At 43.3% G+C, this 18,984-nt stretch overlaps 1 protein-coding gene across 1 annotated transcript in view; it reads left to right on the forward strand.

Annotated features, from left to right (window-relative positions):
• Positions 1 to 2,767: 2,767 nt before the first annotated feature.
• Positions 2,768 to 18,984, forward strand: part of FERMT1 (fermitin family member 1) — a 52,745-nt gene continuing 36,528 nt past the window's right edge. The window contains exons 1-5 of the mRNA XM_030913908.1: positions 2,768 to 2,927; positions 6,754 to 6,922; positions 10,186 to 10,419; positions 14,056 to 14,202; positions 16,124 to 16,337. Coding sequence (XP_030769768.1) covers positions 6,772 to 6,922; positions 10,186 to 10,419; positions 14,056 to 14,202; positions 16,124 to 16,337 — 746 coding nt within the window. The 5' untranslated portion in view covers positions 2,768 to 2,927; positions 6,754 to 6,771. The remainder of the gene's footprint in view (positions 2,928 to 6,753; positions 6,923 to 10,185; positions 10,420 to 14,055; positions 14,203 to 16,123; positions 16,338 to 18,984) is intronic.

Below are 18,984 nucleotides of genomic sequence, written 5' to 3' on the forward strand. Positions count from 1 at the left end.
ACAGACTCAGTGAACGCTTGTTTTTTAAGGGGGCAAAGGGTGTGCATTTTTTTAATGTATATGTATAAAATTTTGAAGTTCGGAATACACTTTTTAACCCACTTCTAACCCAGGATCTTAGGGGATGGGTTGGACCTGTGTCGCACCAACGACAGTAACCGTGTAATAAGTAAAACATAAAATTAAATTAAAAGCCTAGGATAGCCGGGCGTGGTGGCTCACGCCTGCAATCCCAACATTTAAGAGGCTAAGATGGGAGAATGGCTTGAGCCCAAGAGTTCAAGAGCAGCCTGGGCAACAAAGTGAGACTCTGTCTCCCCAAAAGATAAATTTAAAAATTAGCCAGGCATGGTGGTGCACACCTATAGTCCCAGCTTGGGAGGCTGAGGCAAGAGAATCACTTGAGCCTGAGACATCAAAGCTGCAGTGTACCATGATAGTGCCACTGCACTCTGACCTGGGGGAGAGCAAGACCCTTTCTCAAAAAAAAAAAAGCCTAGGACACATAATACGGATGAAACTCACAAACATGATGTTGAACACAGGAAGCCAGACACGAAATAATGCACATGGTCTGATTCCATTTATATAAAGTACGAAGACCAGCAAAACCTCTCTAAGGAGTTAGAAGATAGGATAATGGTTATCCTGGGCCTGGGGTAGCGGGATGGGCTGGCAGTGGTGATCAAAACTGAAAGGAATAACTAAAAGGGGTCACTAAGGGGCTTCCGAGGACTGGCGATGTCCTGTTTCTTCAACTGGGCACTCTTTATACACTACTGTCTTTATATACTCTGTATACAGGTGTGTTCAGTTTACGAAAACTCATCAGCTATACATTCATGATTTGTGCTCTTATCTATATATAATGTGTATATGTATGGGTGTGTGTATATATAATACACATTTATATATACACAAGTCACTACATATAATTAAAAGTTTAAAAATTAACCTAGGCCAAGAAGAAAGCTTAAAACCATTTGAATTCTTTAGCACAATGCAGATATTTTCAACTGAAAAGAGAAAAGCCCATATTGGTACAAATAGATAGAGCCATAATTCAAGGTCACACATAAAATCTTGACCACAGGCTGGGCGAGCTGGCTCACACCTGTAATCTCAACACTTTAGGAGGCCGAGGCAGGTGGATCACGAGGTCAAGAGATCAAGACCATCCTGGCCAACATGATGAAACCTCGTCTCTACTAAAAATACAAAAATTGTAGTCCCAACTACTTGGGAGACTGAGGCAGGAGAATCACTTGAACCCAGGAGGCGGAGTTTGCAGCAGTGAGCTGAGATCACGCCACTGAGCTCCAGCCTGGGGACAGAGCAAGACTCCACCTCAAAACAACAATATATGTGTGTGTGTGTGTGTGTGTGTGTGTGTGTGTGTGTGTGTGTGTGTGTGTTGACCACAGTCTAAGTTCTAATGGGCCATGAGCAGGGTTTCCAGAGAGCAAACATTAAATGCTTTCTACCCAGGATGAGAGCAGATTTGCTCATGGTGTTAAGAGGTAGGGAAGTGGGACCAGATGACACTTCCCACCGTCGACAAACTCTACCAAATGAAGACTTTCTGTTTCAAGTTTTTAATGATTTTAATTATAATATCCTATATTTGCCAACAGTGTTCAACTAACCTTTTTAAATGTACTTTCAAACCATAATAATTCCTGAATATGGTAATGTTTAAGCAAAAACAGAGATTCAACTTTTACATTTTATAACTTCTTTATTAAAATTTAAGTCTTCACAAGTCTTTTAATGCAGATCGCTAAAGCTTGTATTATATTGCGTGAAATTCCTCCGTGGGATGGCAGGCATTCTATCTCTCTACCTATTTCACAGATGAGGAAACTGACATTTCCTTGTCTGTTTTATTCACCACAGGATTCTCGGAGCCCAGGCCCATCCGGAGGCCTGTAGAGCAGTAAGCACTCAACAAATGTGCATTAAATGAACAAAGGAAGCTTGGGGAGGTTGTGTAAACTGCCCAGGTCACCCACCCTTCCTGGGTGGCCCCAGCCCTCTTTGAAAGTAAATCCAACAACAGGAAGGCGACTGGCGGGACCGGTGGTGATCCTGAGGTGAGCCACACCAGGTGTGGCCCAGACTTCCGCATGCAGCCTGCCCTTGGGTCTCTCTTCCGCATGCAGTCTTCCCTGGTCAGGAGCCTCAGCCTTCTGGAGACTGACATCACCCTCTTACTCAGAGACGAATCTTTTTGTTGTTGCCACCACCTCGCAGACCACAGGTGCTCCGGGGCTCTTTCTAAGGGAGACAAGCTGTTCTAGCCGGGAGGCTGGAGTCTCCCGGGCCTGGACGCACCCTGGGGTGTGAGGGATGGGTATGCCTGAAAGGAGGGGAAGTGGCGCGGCTTTAATCATCTGGGCTAGTCCCCGGCGGGCCTGGGGGAACAGGGAAACTGGAGGCTGCCTTAAAGGGGCAGGATGAGACATCATAAGAGGAGCTGGAGATAGTGAGCGTGCGCCCCGGGTTCTCCCGCCTTCTAACCGCAGAGCAGCCCTTCGGCCACCCTTTGCCCTTAAAAATCTGCAGACTGCGCCTCCTCTCCGCGGGAGCTAGACCTAGCAGGCCCGGGCTGGGCGTGCCCTCGCCTGCCCCGCCGCGCGCTGCCCTCAGCCGGGCCGCTGGGGGCCGTGCAGTGCACCCGGCGCGCGACGCCAGGCTGGGGGCCCGCACCGAGCCTCCGCGGGAGGTCCCGAGGCAGCTTTGCCTGCGCGCCCTGGCTCCAGCCCTCACCTGCCTCAGCCTTAGCTGAGCAGCCGCCGCCACCGGGTGCCCCCCGCTCCCCACTTCACCAGCGCCCGCTCCTCGGCTCGACCCGGGGTAGTTTGTAGGGACGCAGCTCTCCACGTGCGCGACTGCAAGGCTGGACGCTGCAGGTTCCTGGAAAGGAGGTGGGTGCTCCGGGGCTAGGGCTGGGGAGCTGGAGGTTGGGAGGCTTTGATGGGCACCAGTGGCTCCTGAGCCCCCTTACCCCCTTTCTTTCTGCAGCCTCTTGTACTCAAATGGCTATTGATTGAAAATAATTTCGTCTGGATGTGACCACCTTCTCCGGCCCTATGCATCTGGCCGCAAAATAAACTTTCAGTTCAGCCGCAGGTGCTGCCTTAATGGGAGTAAGGGGCATGCTTATCCACCCAACATCCGCCCCAGGATCCTGCAGAGCTGGCAAAAGACAGGTTCAGTGGCCTTCGAACACCAAGCACCTTCAGATCTTCCAGGGGAAGGGTCGGGGACTGTTTCCCCCTTCATCTTTCCTCCTTCCTGCTCTCCATCCCTCCATCCCTCCTTCCCTGCTTTCCTTTCTTTGATTTTCGGTGAAGGGCTGTTGAGTTTCACTCTGCCGGTAGCTTTGCTTCTTGTTTTGGTCTCCTTAGATGCGTTTTCCCGGCTGAAGTTTGCTGCTATCCTTAACAAGTAACAGCTTGCTGCAGACTAGACATTCACTCAAAAATGAAGGCGCAGAAAGATAGGAAAGGAATGCAGGAAAACCTGCTTGGCTAATTTTAGCCTGCATTTTGTTGTAAGGGGAATCAGCATCTATTGCCTAAATGAGTAGTGTTTTGATCACCCAGGTTAGGAAAAGAAAAGACCTTATATGGGATTGCCCCGTAAGGAATCACCTTTAAAAGTTATTTTCTTTATATACAAAACATTTTAAATAACTAGACCTCATAATCATAGTATCTGAGAAATTGTAAGGATCTTAAAGTCGAACAGTTCAATGCCAAGTTATGAGTCTGACGATGAAAGGGTCTCTTTTTGTCTCCTCACTGCGCAAGATTTGTGTTGATAGAAATGCTTAGTAAAGGCTACTGAGAATTTAGTTCATGTAGTTTGAGGAGTTTTCTTTCATTTTGGCATGCAACATTATCAAAATGGTTTCCCAGTGTGGTGGATAAGAGTTTGAAATAGAAAGACCTGGATTTCTATCTGGGCTCCAGCATCTAACTTGCTTTGTGACCTCAGGCAGGTTGCTTCATCTCTCTGAAGCTGAGTTTCCTCATTTCTAAATGAGATTGCTCGGAGGATGAAAAAGGGATAACAGAAGACAGGAGTTAACACAGAGCACATCATACAGGTAATAAATGATACCTGAAGTTGATGGTGACAGAAGCAAGCAGTTAGGCCTAATGCAGTCACTGAATGGCACTCCTCATGCAGAGGGTTCTGTGTGTATCTCTGTACACGGGGAGGAGACTCATTGCATCGTTGCATGCTTCTGACTATAAAAACATAAGGAGCAGCCGGGCATGGTGGCTCGTGCCTGTAATCCCAGCACTTTGGGAGGCCAAGGCCGGTGGATCACAAGGTCAGCAGTTCAAGACCAGTCTGGCCAGCATGGCGAAACCCCGTCTCAACTAAAAATACAAAAATTAGCTGGGCATCGTGGCACACACCTGTAATCCCCACTACTTGGGAGGCTGAGACAGAGAATTGCTCGAACCCGGGAGGCAGAGGTTGCAGTGGGCCAAAATCGTGCCACCGTACTCCAGCCTAGGTGACAGAGCAAGACTCCATCTCGAAAACAAAAACAAAATAAAGCAAAACAAAAACATAAGGAGCTACTTCTGAACTCTTAAATTTGATCCTCACCCATAAAATCTGTCCTAATCTGTTCAGATTTGCAGTATTCGATTTATCTATGTAGCGTATTTTGAGATTATCTTATGCTTACAAATGAGTTGTTTCAAATGAACACGCAGAACAGATATGACATTGGTTGTTTATTATTAAAAGTAATGTTCCTCGGATATTACCATCATCCCTGGTTTAATATTGTTCTAAATAGGTTGAAGGGAGGAACTGAGTATAGCCACAGACCAGCAACATCTGGAGTCTGTTAAGAAATGTTGGCCGGGCGCGGTGGCTCAAGTCTGTAATCCCAGCACTTTGGGAGGCCGAGATGGGCGGATCACGGGGTCAGGAGATCGAGACCATCCTGGCTAATATGGTGAAACCCCGTCTCTACTAAAAAATACAAAAAACTAGCCGGGCGAGGTGGCGGGCGCCTGTAGTCCCAGCTACTCTGGAGGCTGAGGCGGGAGAATGGCGTAAACCCGGGAGGCGGAGCTTGCAGTGAGCTGAGATCTGGCCACTGCACTCCAGCTTGGGCGACAGAGCGAGACTCTGTCTCAAAAAAAAAAAAAAAAAAAAAGAAATGTGTGGCCCGTCCCTCGACCTGCTGAATAGAATCTGCATTTTAATAGGATCCCTGGGGGATCCTATTAAATGAGATAAACGGAGATACACCCTCAGAGGAGCCCTTTCTTAGGAGTTTGAGTACATTGATGTTTCTCAAAAATAGGCTTTATGAAAACATGAATTTCTCATAAGCTGGATTTACATAGTAAAGTGAAAAAGACTCATTATCATTTAAATAATTTTTACTTTAAATGTTTAAAACGGCCAGGAGCAGTAGCATTATTTCTGTTTAAAAATAAGAGAGAACTGACATCTCAAGTTTTATTTCAGTTCTGCCAATTTTGGATTCCAGTGTTCCTGTTACCCCCTGAAACATTTCAGTTGTAAACATTCTTTCCTGCTGGCTTCTCCAATGAGGGGAAAACTATGGGTTTGAAGTTCACACCTCCATCTGCACTTTGAAGAGAGAGCTTTTTATATCTGTTACTTCTGTTTTTAAATCTTTTGCCAAAGACGTATCCAAATACGGCCGGGCGCGGTGGCTCATGCCTGTAATCCCAGCACTTTGGGAGGCAAAAGGCGGACGGATCATGAGATCATCCTGGCTAACACAGTGAAACCCCGTCTCTGCTAAAAATACAAAAAAAATTAGCCTGGCTTGGTGGCGGGCGCCTGTAGCCCCAGCTACTCGGGAGGCTGAGGCAGGAGAATGACGTGAATCCGGGAGGCGAAGCTTGCAGTGAGCCAAGATCATGCCACTGCACTCCAGCCTAGGTGACAGAGCGAGACTCCATCTCAAAAAAAAAAAAGATGTATCCAAATACTCAATTGGTGCATTTAGATAATCAATTTTTACATGATATAGAACAATACATAAATCAAATACATGGCAATAATTATTAATGACCTGTGTCTATATGCATTTAAGGTAAAACTATATATTATAATAATGAATGAAATAGGAATTATTTTGCTTTTTTTATTTTTTGAGCTTTATTATGAGAAGATATAAATTTTTGTAGGAGGAATATAATAATATACATGTATTAAAGATATTAAAGATAAGAGGCTTTAATGACATCCTTTTTAAACATCAACTTTATTGAAGTATAATTTGCATACAACAAAACATGTTGAACTATAGTATATAAAATCTGCGCATTTTATTACATGCAAATTATACCTTAATAAAATTGATTTTTTAAAAGGTAACAGAAGATTGCCTATTGCCAGAATAGTTGAGAGAAGGTCAAAAGAAGTCAACAGAGAGAAAATGAAGATTGAAGCATTGAGTGGACAAAGAAAATACATAGCCAAGTAGTCTTGGAGGAGTGGGTGAGTGGAAAAATCAAGTATATAAATTTAGATGGTTTGAGACCATTTTTATAAAACTTTTTATCTTTAAAGTTGAGATGCTGAATTTAATATCTGGAGCACCAGGAACCTTGCAGAGTGTTTTGAAGAGGAGGTTACAATGAAAAAACAAAACAAAAAAGAAATTTGGCTCTGCGAGTCTACTGACACGTCCCGTTTCCTTCCCATATTCCAATCTATGTCTGTCTTTGTGTTCAACAGACACCAGCATTTGCCACAATGCTGTCATCCACTGACTTTACATCTGCTTCCTGGGAGCTTGTGGTCCGCGTTGACCATCCCAATGAAGAGCAGCAGAAAGACATCACACTGAGAGTATCTGGAGACCTTCATGTCGGGGGAGTGATGCTCAAGTTAGTAGAACAGATCAGTAAGTTACTCTTGCTTTATGATTTCTCTGTATTTGAAACCCTGTCTGTTGCATCACCACTAATGGCTGGTCTAGGTTTTTCTGATCATTTGTCTTATAACGGCCTGGAGAGCAATCCCCCACCCCTCATCCCAGAGGAGAGAAAGAAATAGCCCAGGCCGGGTGCCGTGGCTCACACCTATAATCCCAGCACTTTGGGAGGCCGAGGTGGGAGGATCACCTGAGGTCAGGAGTTCAAGAACAGGCTGGCCAACATGGCAAAACCCCATCTCTACTAAAAATACAAAAATTAGCCGGGCGTGGTGGTGGATGCATGTAATCCCAGCTACTTGGAAGCCTGAGGCAGGACAATCGCTTGAACCCAGGAGGCAGAGGTTGCAGTGGGCCAAGATCGCGCCACTGCACTCCAGCTTGGGTGACAGAGCAAGACTCAGTCTCGGGGGGAAAAAAAACCTGAGTCTTTGGTGGCAAGCTAAAGTTCCCGGTAGCTATAATGCTGGACTTCAACAGGGATGGGACCCAATCCACTGGTGACATCTAATGTGACTTTAGGTAGCTTGGCATTAGACTACTGTGTTAATTCTCTGTAAATACTTGATAGCTTAGTGATGAATTGGTGCTGAGGAGTCTTTTAACACTTATCCACCATTTACTATGCTCCCTGTTTAAACAAAGAAAGAAATCTTCAGGGTCACACTCTTCACATCAGGAGTCAATATTGTCAACCTAGAATTTAATAACATTCTATTTTCTTTGTGCTTCTTTTACCTTCTATTTAAGGCCTTAGATGCTGACTTTTCATTTGCTCTAGCGAGATAGTTTTTTGTTGTTTGTTTTTTTCAGTAAGTCCTTATTGACATATAATGTACATACAGAAAAATTCACTTATCATAAACAAGACTTCACTTATTATAAACAGTTAAATGGATTTTACAAAGTCTGGTAACCACTCAGATCAAGAAATAGAACATCACCTGTTCCCCACCCAAGCCCCATACCCTGACCCCTCCCAGTCACTACCACCAAGGATAACCACTCTCCTGACTTCTAACACCACAGGAATCATTGCTTGATTTTGAACTTCAGACAAATGAGATTATAAAGGATATACTCTTACACATCAACTTTCTTTTACTCAACATTATGTCTGTGAGATTTATCCATAGTGTTGCATATTGTTTTGGTTCATTTTCATTGCCATATAATAGTTCATGGTATGGATATGCCACAATTATTTATCCATTTACCTCTTAATGGACATTTGGGTTGTTTCCATTTTCATGCACTTACAGACAGAGCTGCTATAACACCTGTCTTTCAGTAATTATTTCTGTTGGGTGGTATAGCTCAGAGAAAAAAATGCTGATTAATAAGGCTTTCCAAAATAGTTGTGCCAATTTATGCTTCTACTAACAGCATTAAGAGGAGCGTTTTCTAGCTGGGAGCGGTGGTTCATGCCTGTAATCCCAGCACTTTGGGAGGCCAAGGTGGGTGGATCACCTGAGGTCAGGAGTTCAAGACCAGCCTGGTCAACATGGTAAAACCCCATCGCTACTAAAAATACAAAAATTTCCTGTAATCCCAGCACTTTGGGAGGCCAAGACGGGTGGATCACGAGGTCAGGAGTTCGAGACCAGCCTGACCAACATGGTGAAACCCCATCTCTACAAAAAATACAAAAATTAGCTGGGCGTGGTGGTGCATGCCTGTAATCCCAGCTACTCAGGAGGCTGAGGCAGGAGAATCGCTTGAACCCGGGAGGCAGAGGTTGCAGTGAGCTGAGATTATACCACTACAGTCCAGCCTGGGTGACAGAGTGAGACTCCATCTCAAAAAAAAATTAGCCTGACACAGTGGCACGTGCCTGTAATCCCAGCTACTTGGGAGGCTGAGGCAGGAGAATCACTTGAACCCAGGAGGCGGAGGTTGCTGTGGGCCGAGATCATGCCACTGCACTCCAGCCTGGGCAACAGAGGGAGACTCCATCTCAAAAAAGAAAAAAAAAAAAAAAAGAGAGTTTCTAATTTAAAAAGAGAAAGAAAAAAACATTTAAAGAAAAATAAGAAAACAAAGATACTGGTAGCTCTTCATTTTGCAAAATAAAAGACTAAAAATTGACTCCAATATTGATGAAGGGGAAAGATTCTATTTTAATGCCAACGTTAAAGGAGGGGAAAGATTGACATTAATGCTAACATTGAGCGGGAGAAAATATTTTAACTCTGACTTCAATTTAGACACTTTGGATATGGCGGTACTGAGAACCAGCTGGACATTACTGAGAAGAATGAAATGTCAGTTGTACAGTACTTCTGTGTGGACTCTGATTGGAGGCTATTGCTACTCCCTTGTGACACAGTGGTATAAGGATACATTTCTATAACAGAAATAATCTTGATTAAACAAAGTCAGATGTTTTCAGCCTTCTCAGAAAGGGCCATGGCACAGAGAGATTTTAGCGAAGAGAACTTTAGCATTCATTGTGAACACATGTTTATGTTTCTTTTCCTCCACAGTATCTAAATGTAAATGATGGTAAGGTTTAGTCCGTATTTTTCTTTTCTTTTTTTTTTTTTTTTTGAGACACAGTGACAGAGTTTTGCTCTTGTTACCCAGGCTATAGTGCAATGGTGTGACCTCAGCTCACTGCAACTTCTGCCTCCTGGGTTCAAGTGATTCTCCTGCCTCAGCCTCTGGAGTAGCTGGGATTACAGGCACCCACCACCACACCTGGCTAAGTTTTGTATTTTTAGTAGAGACAGGGTTTTGCCATGTTGGCCAGGCTGGTGTCAAACTCCTGACCTCAGGTGATTGCCTGCATCAGCCTCCCAAAGTGCTGAGATTACAGGTGTGAGCCACAGCACCCAGCCCTATCATTTTTTTTTCTTTTTTAATTATTTTATCTTTAAATTTTTTATTTGATTTGATTTTTTAAGTGTTTTTTATTTTACTTCAAGTTCTGGGATACATGTGCAGAACATACAGGTTTGTTACATAGGTATACGCATGTCATGATGGTTTGCTGTCCCATCAACCCTCTCATCTACATTAGGTATTTCTCTTAATGCTATCCCAGTCCCTATGTTGTCCCTAGAGACTTTGGAAAGAAGCCAAAAGTTGTTGAGCCTTGAATTGTAAAAGGCCATGGGGAACTGAAGATCAGTTATTGGTTTCCATTTTCGCACACAGTGAAATTGACTCTGCAACTCCAGAACCCTCCAAGCTGGGCTCTCTCTCATTTTACTATGTTTTCATTTTTGCAGACATATCCCAAGACTGGTCAGACTTTGCTCTTTGGTGGGAACAGAAGCATTGCTGGCTTCTGAAAACCCACTGGACCCTGGACAAATATGGGGTCCAGGCAGATGCAAAGCTTCTCTTCACCCCTCAGCATAAAATGCTGCGCCTTCGCCTGCCGAATTTGAAGATGGTGAGGTTGCGAGTCAGCTTCTCAGCTGTGGTTTTTAAAGCTGTCAGTGATATCTGCAAAACCCTGAGTAAGTACCCAGGAAGGGCCCCTGTGCTGGTATGGTAGATGAAATAGGGTGAGGGCAGAAACCATTTCCTGAGCATTTCTGCATTCCTCACTCCAGTCACAATGCCTGGCACACAACAACTGTTGAGTGAACAAATGAATGGAAACTTTCATTACAGAATGTAAGTTGCAATCTTTTCCCTGTAGACTCTTGCAAAGGAAGACAGGAAAATTATGTGTGCATTCTGCCTACTTTAAGCAATTGGCTAGACAACATTCACCTATTAGGAAGCACATGCTTAAGCCCTTCTGGGTATTGGAGCCATTTAAGTGGAATTAAGCCAAGTAGAACATTATTGACATAAATCAGGTGCATCTCCACAAAGCTTAAAACTATTCCAAAAGAGATTTGTAAATAGACAAGATAAACCATTAAGATTGCCCTCCCCATTTATTGATCCAAGCTATACTCAAACATTATTGTATAGTATTTAAGATTAAAAAGAATTGTATTAAATACTTAATCACCATAGAGTTATATGTCTTTATTGTTTCTGAGATAATGGTGTTCCAAAGTCTTTATTGCTTAAGACCTGGTTTAAGTAAATAACTCTGTCCACAAAAATCACTTACAAAGTGATTAAGCAGAAAAGTATACTTAATTGTGAACTTAAACCTAATTATTTACAGATTTGGTATCCTATAATTTAACAGTCATAAAGACAACACTACCCAAACCAATTTTTCTTTATAAAACTCCATAAAGGGAGGGAAACACACCATAAAGGTATTCTCATTTTATAATTTTTGAAAGTATTATAGGCGTATTCATTGGTTCCAAAATCAAAAATCAACATTTGAACCCAGAATAGATAATATATAGTGATATATAGTGAGTAATCTATTTTTCCCATTAAACTGTAAACTATTCACTCATTCAGCAAATATTTATTGAGCACCTACTGTGTCCCAGGCATTGTGGTGAGAGCTAGGGATATAGTAGCAATACAGAGCTAAAATCCCTGCCACCTGGAGCTTGCATTTTAGCAGGCAGAGACAGACACTAACCAATAAATGTACATGTAACAAATTTTAACATATAAATGTAACAAGTTAAAAAAGAATATAAGAGGTTAAAAGGGGATGGATAGTACCCCAGAAAAAGAGAAAAAGCATCAGCAGGATTGGGAATGCCACGGTTGGGCAGTGGGGGCTGGTATGGTAGATGAAATAGGGTGAGGGCAGAAACCATTTCCTGAGCATTTCTGCATTCCTCACTCCAGTCACAATGCCTGGCACACAACAACTGTTGAGTGAACAAATGAATGGAAACTTTCATTACAGAATGTAAGTTGCAATCTTTTCCCTGGTGTGCAAATGGCAAGCATGAGGACACCTTGTGTTTTTGGTAATATTCTAATGAGGATTTGAAAACAGGCCGGGCGCGGTGGCTCAAGCCTGTAATCCCAGCACTTTGGGAGGCCAAGATGGGCGGATCACGAGGTCAGGAGATCGAGACCATCCTGGCTAACACCGTGAAACCCCATCTCTACTAAAAAATACAAAAAACTAGCCAGGCGAGGTGGCGGGCGCCTGTAGTCCCAGCTACTCGGGAGGCTGAGGCAGGAGAATGGCGTAAACCCAGGAGGCGGAGCTTGCAGTGAGCTGAGATCCGGCCACTGCACTCCAGCCTGGGTGACAGAGCAAGACTCCGTCTCAAAAAAAAAAAAGAAAAAAGAAAAAGAAAACAAAGTAAATGATTAAATAAAATGGTATATTCCACACATCACAGTGGACTGGAAGCACACATCACAGCTGAAACCAAAAATGTAAAGTTTTCAAATAAACAGAAGCAATCAGATGTTCTCTTTTCCTGATTATCTCTTTGTAATAAAGGTTCAACTTGGCATTTCTAATCATTGCATTTTATATCTTATCAATTGAAGTGAAATCAAATGCAGCATTTTAGTGGTTTTTCCCTTGAAGAACAGAAAAGATACAAATCTTGACCTTGAAGATAAGGTGTTTCTGTTTCATTGTTTTGCTTTTAGTGCTCACAGTGAAATTTTTTATTCATGACCGGGTTTGTGTATAAATTATGCATTTGGAATGGTCACAGGTGTGTTGCAACCTGACAGTCCTTGGCTGCTGGGGAGAGTCAAGTTAAACTGCTAGGCTCAGTCTCAGCACTGAGCAGTATATGAATGAAACGATGACAGAACTTAATGGAATCAGTGCACTTACCTTCAACAAAGCTGCTCAGAGACTAAAAGTCCAAATTAATTGGCTTTTACTTGGAATGATAGCCACTAGTGCAGTTAAAGGTTATCAGCAATTCAGATCAGCAATTATAAATATATTTGATTAATGGGGGAAATGGAGATTATCATAGTTTCAGTTCCCAGAAGCAGACCCTGAGATAAGGATTCAAGTACAAATAGTTTATTTGGGAGGTGATGACAGGAAATACTGTTGGGGACAGGGAAGTAAGACTGAAAAGAGAAGAATGTCACCAATCAGGTTATACTGCAGCAGCTGGCGACCTCTGGGAGACAGTGTAGACACAGCCTCAGGGTAAGGATGTTTATGCAGCACCCTGGACAGTCACTGAAGGCCGCTCTTGGGGAGCATTAATTCCCTGAATGTGTAGGCTGTTGCAGTGCAGACCCTGGCAAGCCATCAGAGCAAAGCCTCTGGCAGAAAGACACATGGTCTAGATTCCACCAGAACCCAGGTGTGCTGAAATGGTGAGGACCAAGAAGAAATGGGCAGGGCATGAGGGCATCGCCACAGGGATGAAATGAGCTGATGGGCAGTGTGTAAAAGAAAGACTTTCAAGATCTGTGGTCTATAAATAAAAAAGGAAGCAGGACCCTTGTTGGTTGTTTAAAAAACTGGAAAAAGGAAAGGGAGAGGGAGCAACAAAGGCAAGTCTATTAGTTCGTTTTCATGCTGCTGATAAAGACATACCTGAGACTGGGCAATTTACAAAAGAAAGAGGTGTAATGGACTTACAGTTCCACATGGCTGGGGAGGCCTCACAATCATGGTGGAAGGCAAGGAGGAGTAAGTCACGTCTTACATGGACAACAGCAAGCAAAGAGAGCTTGTGCAGGGAAACTCCTTATAAAACCATCAGATCTCGTGAGACTTATTCACTATCACGAGAACAGCACAGGAAAGACCTGCCCCCATGATTCAATTACCTCCCACTGGGCCCCTCCCACAACACGTAGGAATTCAAGATGAGATTTGGGTGAAGACACATCCAAACCATATCAGGAAGAAAGGGGAGAGGGAGGTAAAGTTGGTGGTAAATAGGTAACAAGAATACCATAATGCTAACTAATAATGACTGAAGCTGGGGAGCACATGAAGGGGACATTATACCATTCCTTTTGTTTTAGATACATTTGAAATATTTTTATAATAATTTTTCTAACTAGAAATTTCACTAGACTGAATCTTCCTCCACTATTTTCTCCCCCCACCTACTTTGGAGGTCTCTTCTATTTCTTCAAAAGGGATGCAGTTTAGTCCCATTCACTTTTCAGAAATTTCCTTAGAAATGATTTCAAATGCACAAAATGACTCTGAGTCTTAGAAGGATTTTTCTTTTTACTTTTTCTTTTTCTTCATTTAAAAAAAATATTTCTAGATATTAGAAGATCAGAAGAGCTTTCCTTGTTAAAGCCTTCTGGTGACTATTTTAAGAAGAAGAAGAAAAAAGACAAAAATAATAAGGAACCCATAATTGAAGATGTTCTAAACCTGGAGAGTTCTCCAACAGCTTCAGGTTCATCAGGTAAGATTTGTGACAGGTGTTTTGTTGTTTGAACATACAGTAAAACTCAAAAGAGAAATACCCTTCTCCTCCCACGCCCACCAAACAAAGGAGAAATAAAATTGCAGAACTGATGTGATGAGGAAAGGCTATCTAGTCAAGTTTAGAATTGACAGAAATGTGTTTCAGACTTTTTTTCAAGCATGTTTACTCATTATTTGAATTGTATATCTGATATTGCCAATGAATGCAAAATTTTAGTACCACTGACCGTAAATTTGGGATAAAAGAGTGATATTTAGAAAAAAGGTAAGTGGCTGGTCACAGTGCCTCATGCCTGTAATCCCAGCACTTAGGGAGGCTGAGGTGGGTTGATCACTTGAGCTCGGAAGTTTGAGACGAGCCTGGGCAACATGGTGAGACCCCATCTCTATTAAAAATACAAAAAATAAATAAATAAATAACCTGGGCATGGTGGTACATGCTCATGGTCCTAGCTACTCAGAAGGCTGAGATGGGAGGATTGCTTGAGCCCTGAGGGTGGAAGTTGCAGTTAGTCAAGATTGTGCCACTGCACTCAGCCTGGGTGACAGAGCAAGACCCTGTCCCAAAAAAAGAAAATAAAAGAAAAAAGTTAAATCACTTAAATACACTTCTCTCTTCATGATTCTATCATTGTGTGACTCTTTCCTGAATTCAATTTTTTTATGGGGCATGCAAGAGGAGGGCAGGTGAAAATTCTGGAGAAGAAACATCCTTTTCTTTTTATATCAAAACAATGAAATCTCTAGCTTGCTTGCAAGATTGAGGGCTTTCTTTCTTCGTTTTTTTTAGAGTCTTGCTCTGTTACCCAAGCTGGAGTGCAGTGGCACAATCTCGGCTCACTGCGGCCTCTGCCTCCTGGGCTCAAGGGATTCCTGTGCCTCAGCCTCCTGAGTAGCTGGAATTACAGGTGTGCACCACCACACTTGAATAATTTTTGTGTTTCTAGTAGAGACGGGATTTTGCCATGTTGGCCAGGCTGGTCTCAAACTCCTGGCCTCAAGTGATCTGCCTGCCTCAGACTCCCAAAATGCTGGGATTACAGGCATGAGCCACCACACCCGGCCAAGACTGAGGGCTTTCTTGCATAGTATATTCCAATGAAAAGGACAAATTGTACAAATTAGAGCCAACTGATTTATAAATCATCAGCCTATTGGATTCTTAAAAGTGGCGAATCCTGCTGTTTGTTTACAGGGCCATCTGAAACATATTGGGTACGTGCATTCTATGAGGCCTCCAGTTCTCTAACAGTACCAAGACTCCTACTGAAATAGGAAATCTTTGAATTATTAGAAAAGAGGTGGTCTCCATTAGCCGGGTGTGGAGGCGGGTGCCTGTAATCCCAGCTACTCAGGAGGCTGAGACAGGAGAATCACTTGAACCCAGGAGGTAGAGGTTGCAGTGAGCCGGGATCACACCACAGCCCTCCAACCTGGGTGACAGAGTGAGACCCCATCTCAAAAAAGAAAAAAAGACAGACAAGAGGTGGTCCCCAACATTTGTCTGTGTTGATTTTTGGAAGTTTTTATATATTTGAGTTCCAAGGCTTTTGAGGAGCTGAATTTACAGATAAGACCATTACCTGTATATTACTAATCTCTCTACCATCATGATCCATATTATTTTGGGGGGTTTTTTTGGTTTGTTTTTTGAGATGAAGTCTTGCTATGTTGCCCTGTCTGATCTCAGACTCCTAGGCTCAAGCAGTCTTCTGACCTCAGCCTCCCAAGTAGCTAGGATTAGATGTGGGCCACAGTGCCCAGCTTGACTTATATTATTTTAAATGGTGCCAAATTTAAAGTCAAAACTCATTTTAGTGTAAGTAATGTTAATATTTTCCTGAAGATTTCTATCCCTGGATTCTCATATCATAGTCCATACTCCCCTTGCCTTGCAGTAAGTCCTGGTTTATACAGTAAAACCATGACTCCTATATATGACCCCATCAATGGAACACCAGCATCATCCACCATGACTTGGTTCAGTGACAGCCCTTTGACGGAACAAAACTGCAGCATCCTTGCATTCAGCCAACCCCCCCAGTCTCCGGAAGCACTTGCGGATATGTACCAGCCTCGGTCTCTGGTTGATAAAGCCAAGCTCAATGCAGGGTAAGGACACAGCTCCTTTTAGTTCTCCCTGAGCTAGTGCCAACACAGTAAGAGATGGGGTGTCATGTTTCATTTTCAAGTTGGTAGGCCTAGGGATTGTACTTTATTTGCAAAAGTTAGTGCTGATTTTAGCAACAAAGGGGAAAAATTCAGCCTTTGGTCATTTCAGTATACTTAAAGTGTGCCTGAATTTACATGTTTGGGTAACTCAATAGATTTACTATCTGTGAATACTAATTCTTTGCCACTACAGATATGCAAAGTATATTTTATGGGATGTAGGGTAGTTAATAAGTGTGTTGGTCCCCATGCCAGTGCGGAAGATCCAAGGTGATCCACCAGGCTTACATTGTCTTTTGTAGAATGTCACTCTTCTCTCTCTCTGTTTTTTTTTTTTTTTTTTTGAGATGGAGTTTTGCTCTTATTACCCAGGCTGGAGTGCAATGGCGCGATCTCAGCTCACCACAACCTCTGCCCCCCTAGGTTCAAGCAATTCTCCTGCCTCAGCTTTCCAGGTAGCTGGGACTACAGGCATGCACCACCGTGCCCGGCTAAATTTGTATTTTTTTAGTAGAGATGGGGTTTCTCTATGTTGGTCAGGCTGGTCTCGAACTCCCGACGTCAGGTAATCTGCCCACCTCAGCCTCCCAAAGTGCTGGGATTATGGGCATGAGCCACCGCGCCCGGCTGTCGCTCTTCTCTTTAGGCATTCTAATGAGCAAATCCTTGAGTTCTGTTCGAAATGGCCTCAGAAAATATACCCCAGCAATTTCTGAAACTACCATTTCTGTTGTTCCCCATTGCCCACCAGATAAAGTCAAACTTGTCAACAGCATTCAACTCCCTAGAAGATCTGGCCCCAGCAGGTGTCTCCGTGTCCTCCCGTGCTCTCGTGGCCCCGTGCCACCCAGGTGCACTCTCACTCTTTCTGTCACTGCCTCACCTCCAGGACCATTCCCCTTTACTGACTGGTCAGTCCCTACCTGCCCTTTAAGGCCCAATCACATGCCGTCTCCTGCTCAAGTATTACCTTCAAGATCAGCCCCCTCCTTGTAGCTCTGTCCTGACACTTTGCTCACTCCAACATCACATTGTCCCTTTGTTATGAGGCTTGGTCTCCCCCAATAGACTGTCAACTCCTTTAGGATGGTGATTTCATGTTGGTCATCCTCTTTCCCCAGTTTTTATTTCTCAACTCCAGAACTCTACTATGTATTGTACAGGAACCCCTAGCCACATGTGGATGTCTAAATGTGGACTGGATTTTAAATTAATTAAAATTAAAATGTGGCATTAACAGCCACATTCAGCTGGGACCGATGCATCAGACAGCACAGATATGAATATTTCCCACATTGCAGAAAGTTGTAGACAGTAATACAGAGCTGGCATTGGGGTGAATCATCTGGTAAAAGGAGAAGCGGTATGGGCAGTCAGGACATATGGATTCTCAAGCTGGCCCCATCATCAGGCCTGTGAACTTTTTTGTTTGTTTGTTTGTTTTTTGTTTTTTTGAGACAGAGTCTCACTCTGTCACCTAGGCTGGAGTGCAATGGCATGATCTCGGCTCACTGCAGCCCCCACCTCCCAAGTTCAAGCAATTCTCCTGCCTCAGCCTCCCAAGTAGCTGAGGCTACAGGCATGTGCCACAATGCCTGGCTAATTTTTGCATTTTTAGTAGAGACGGGATTTCACCATGTTGCCCAGGCTGGTCTCAAACTCTTCACCTCAGGTGATTCACCTGCCTTGGCCTCCCAAAGTGCTGGAATTACAGGTATGAGCCCCTGCACCCGGCTGAGGCTTGTGACCTTTAAGGATGATCTAATGTCACTCAGACTAAGTCTCTTTGTCTACAAAGATAAGATAGTAAGAACTGCCCCGGCCCCTTCATTGGATTACTTTAGAGTATCCATGAGAAAAAAAATCTGTGAAGCACTTTGGAAACTATAAGACAAAATGTATATATAAGCTATTATTATGTGCTTACTGATTTTTGGTTATACAGGTTACGTATCCCTTATCCAAAATGCTTAAGACTAGAAGTGTTTTGGATTTCAGAATTTGTTTTTTACACTTTTTCAGGTTTCGGGATATTTGCATTATACTCATCAGTTGAGCATCCCTAATCCAAAATTCTGAAATTCAAAATGCTTCAGCGAGGCCAGGCGCAGTGGCCCATGCCTATAATCCCAGCACTTTTGGGAGGCCGAGGCAGGCAGATCACCTGAGGTCAGGAGTTCGAGACTAGCCTGGCCAACATGGCGAAACCCCCCCTCTACTGAAAATACGAAACTTAGCTGGGCATGGTGGCATGCACCTGTAGTCCCAGCTACTCATGAGGCTGAGGCAAGAGAATCACTTGAACCCGGGAGGCAGAGGCTGCAGTGAGCCGAGATTGCACCACTGCAGTCTAGCCTAGGCGACAGAGCAAGACTCTGGCTCAAAAACAAAACAAAACAAAAATGCTTCAGTGAGCATTTCCTTTGACCATCAGGTCAGTGCTCAGAAACTATCAGATTTTGGAGCATTTCAGATTTTCAAATTAGGGATACTCAGTCTGTATTACATACCCTGATTTTGTTCAAGGATATATATATATACACACACACATATATATGTAGAATATAATATATGACATAATAATATA

Source organism: Rhinopithecus roxellana, chromosome 13 (genome assembly GCF_007565055.1).
Source record: "Rhinopithecus roxellana isolate Shanxi Qingling chromosome 13, ASM756505v1, whole genome shotgun sequence".
NCBI lineage: Eukaryota > Metazoa > Chordata > Mammalia > Primates > Cercopithecidae > Rhinopithecus > Rhinopithecus roxellana.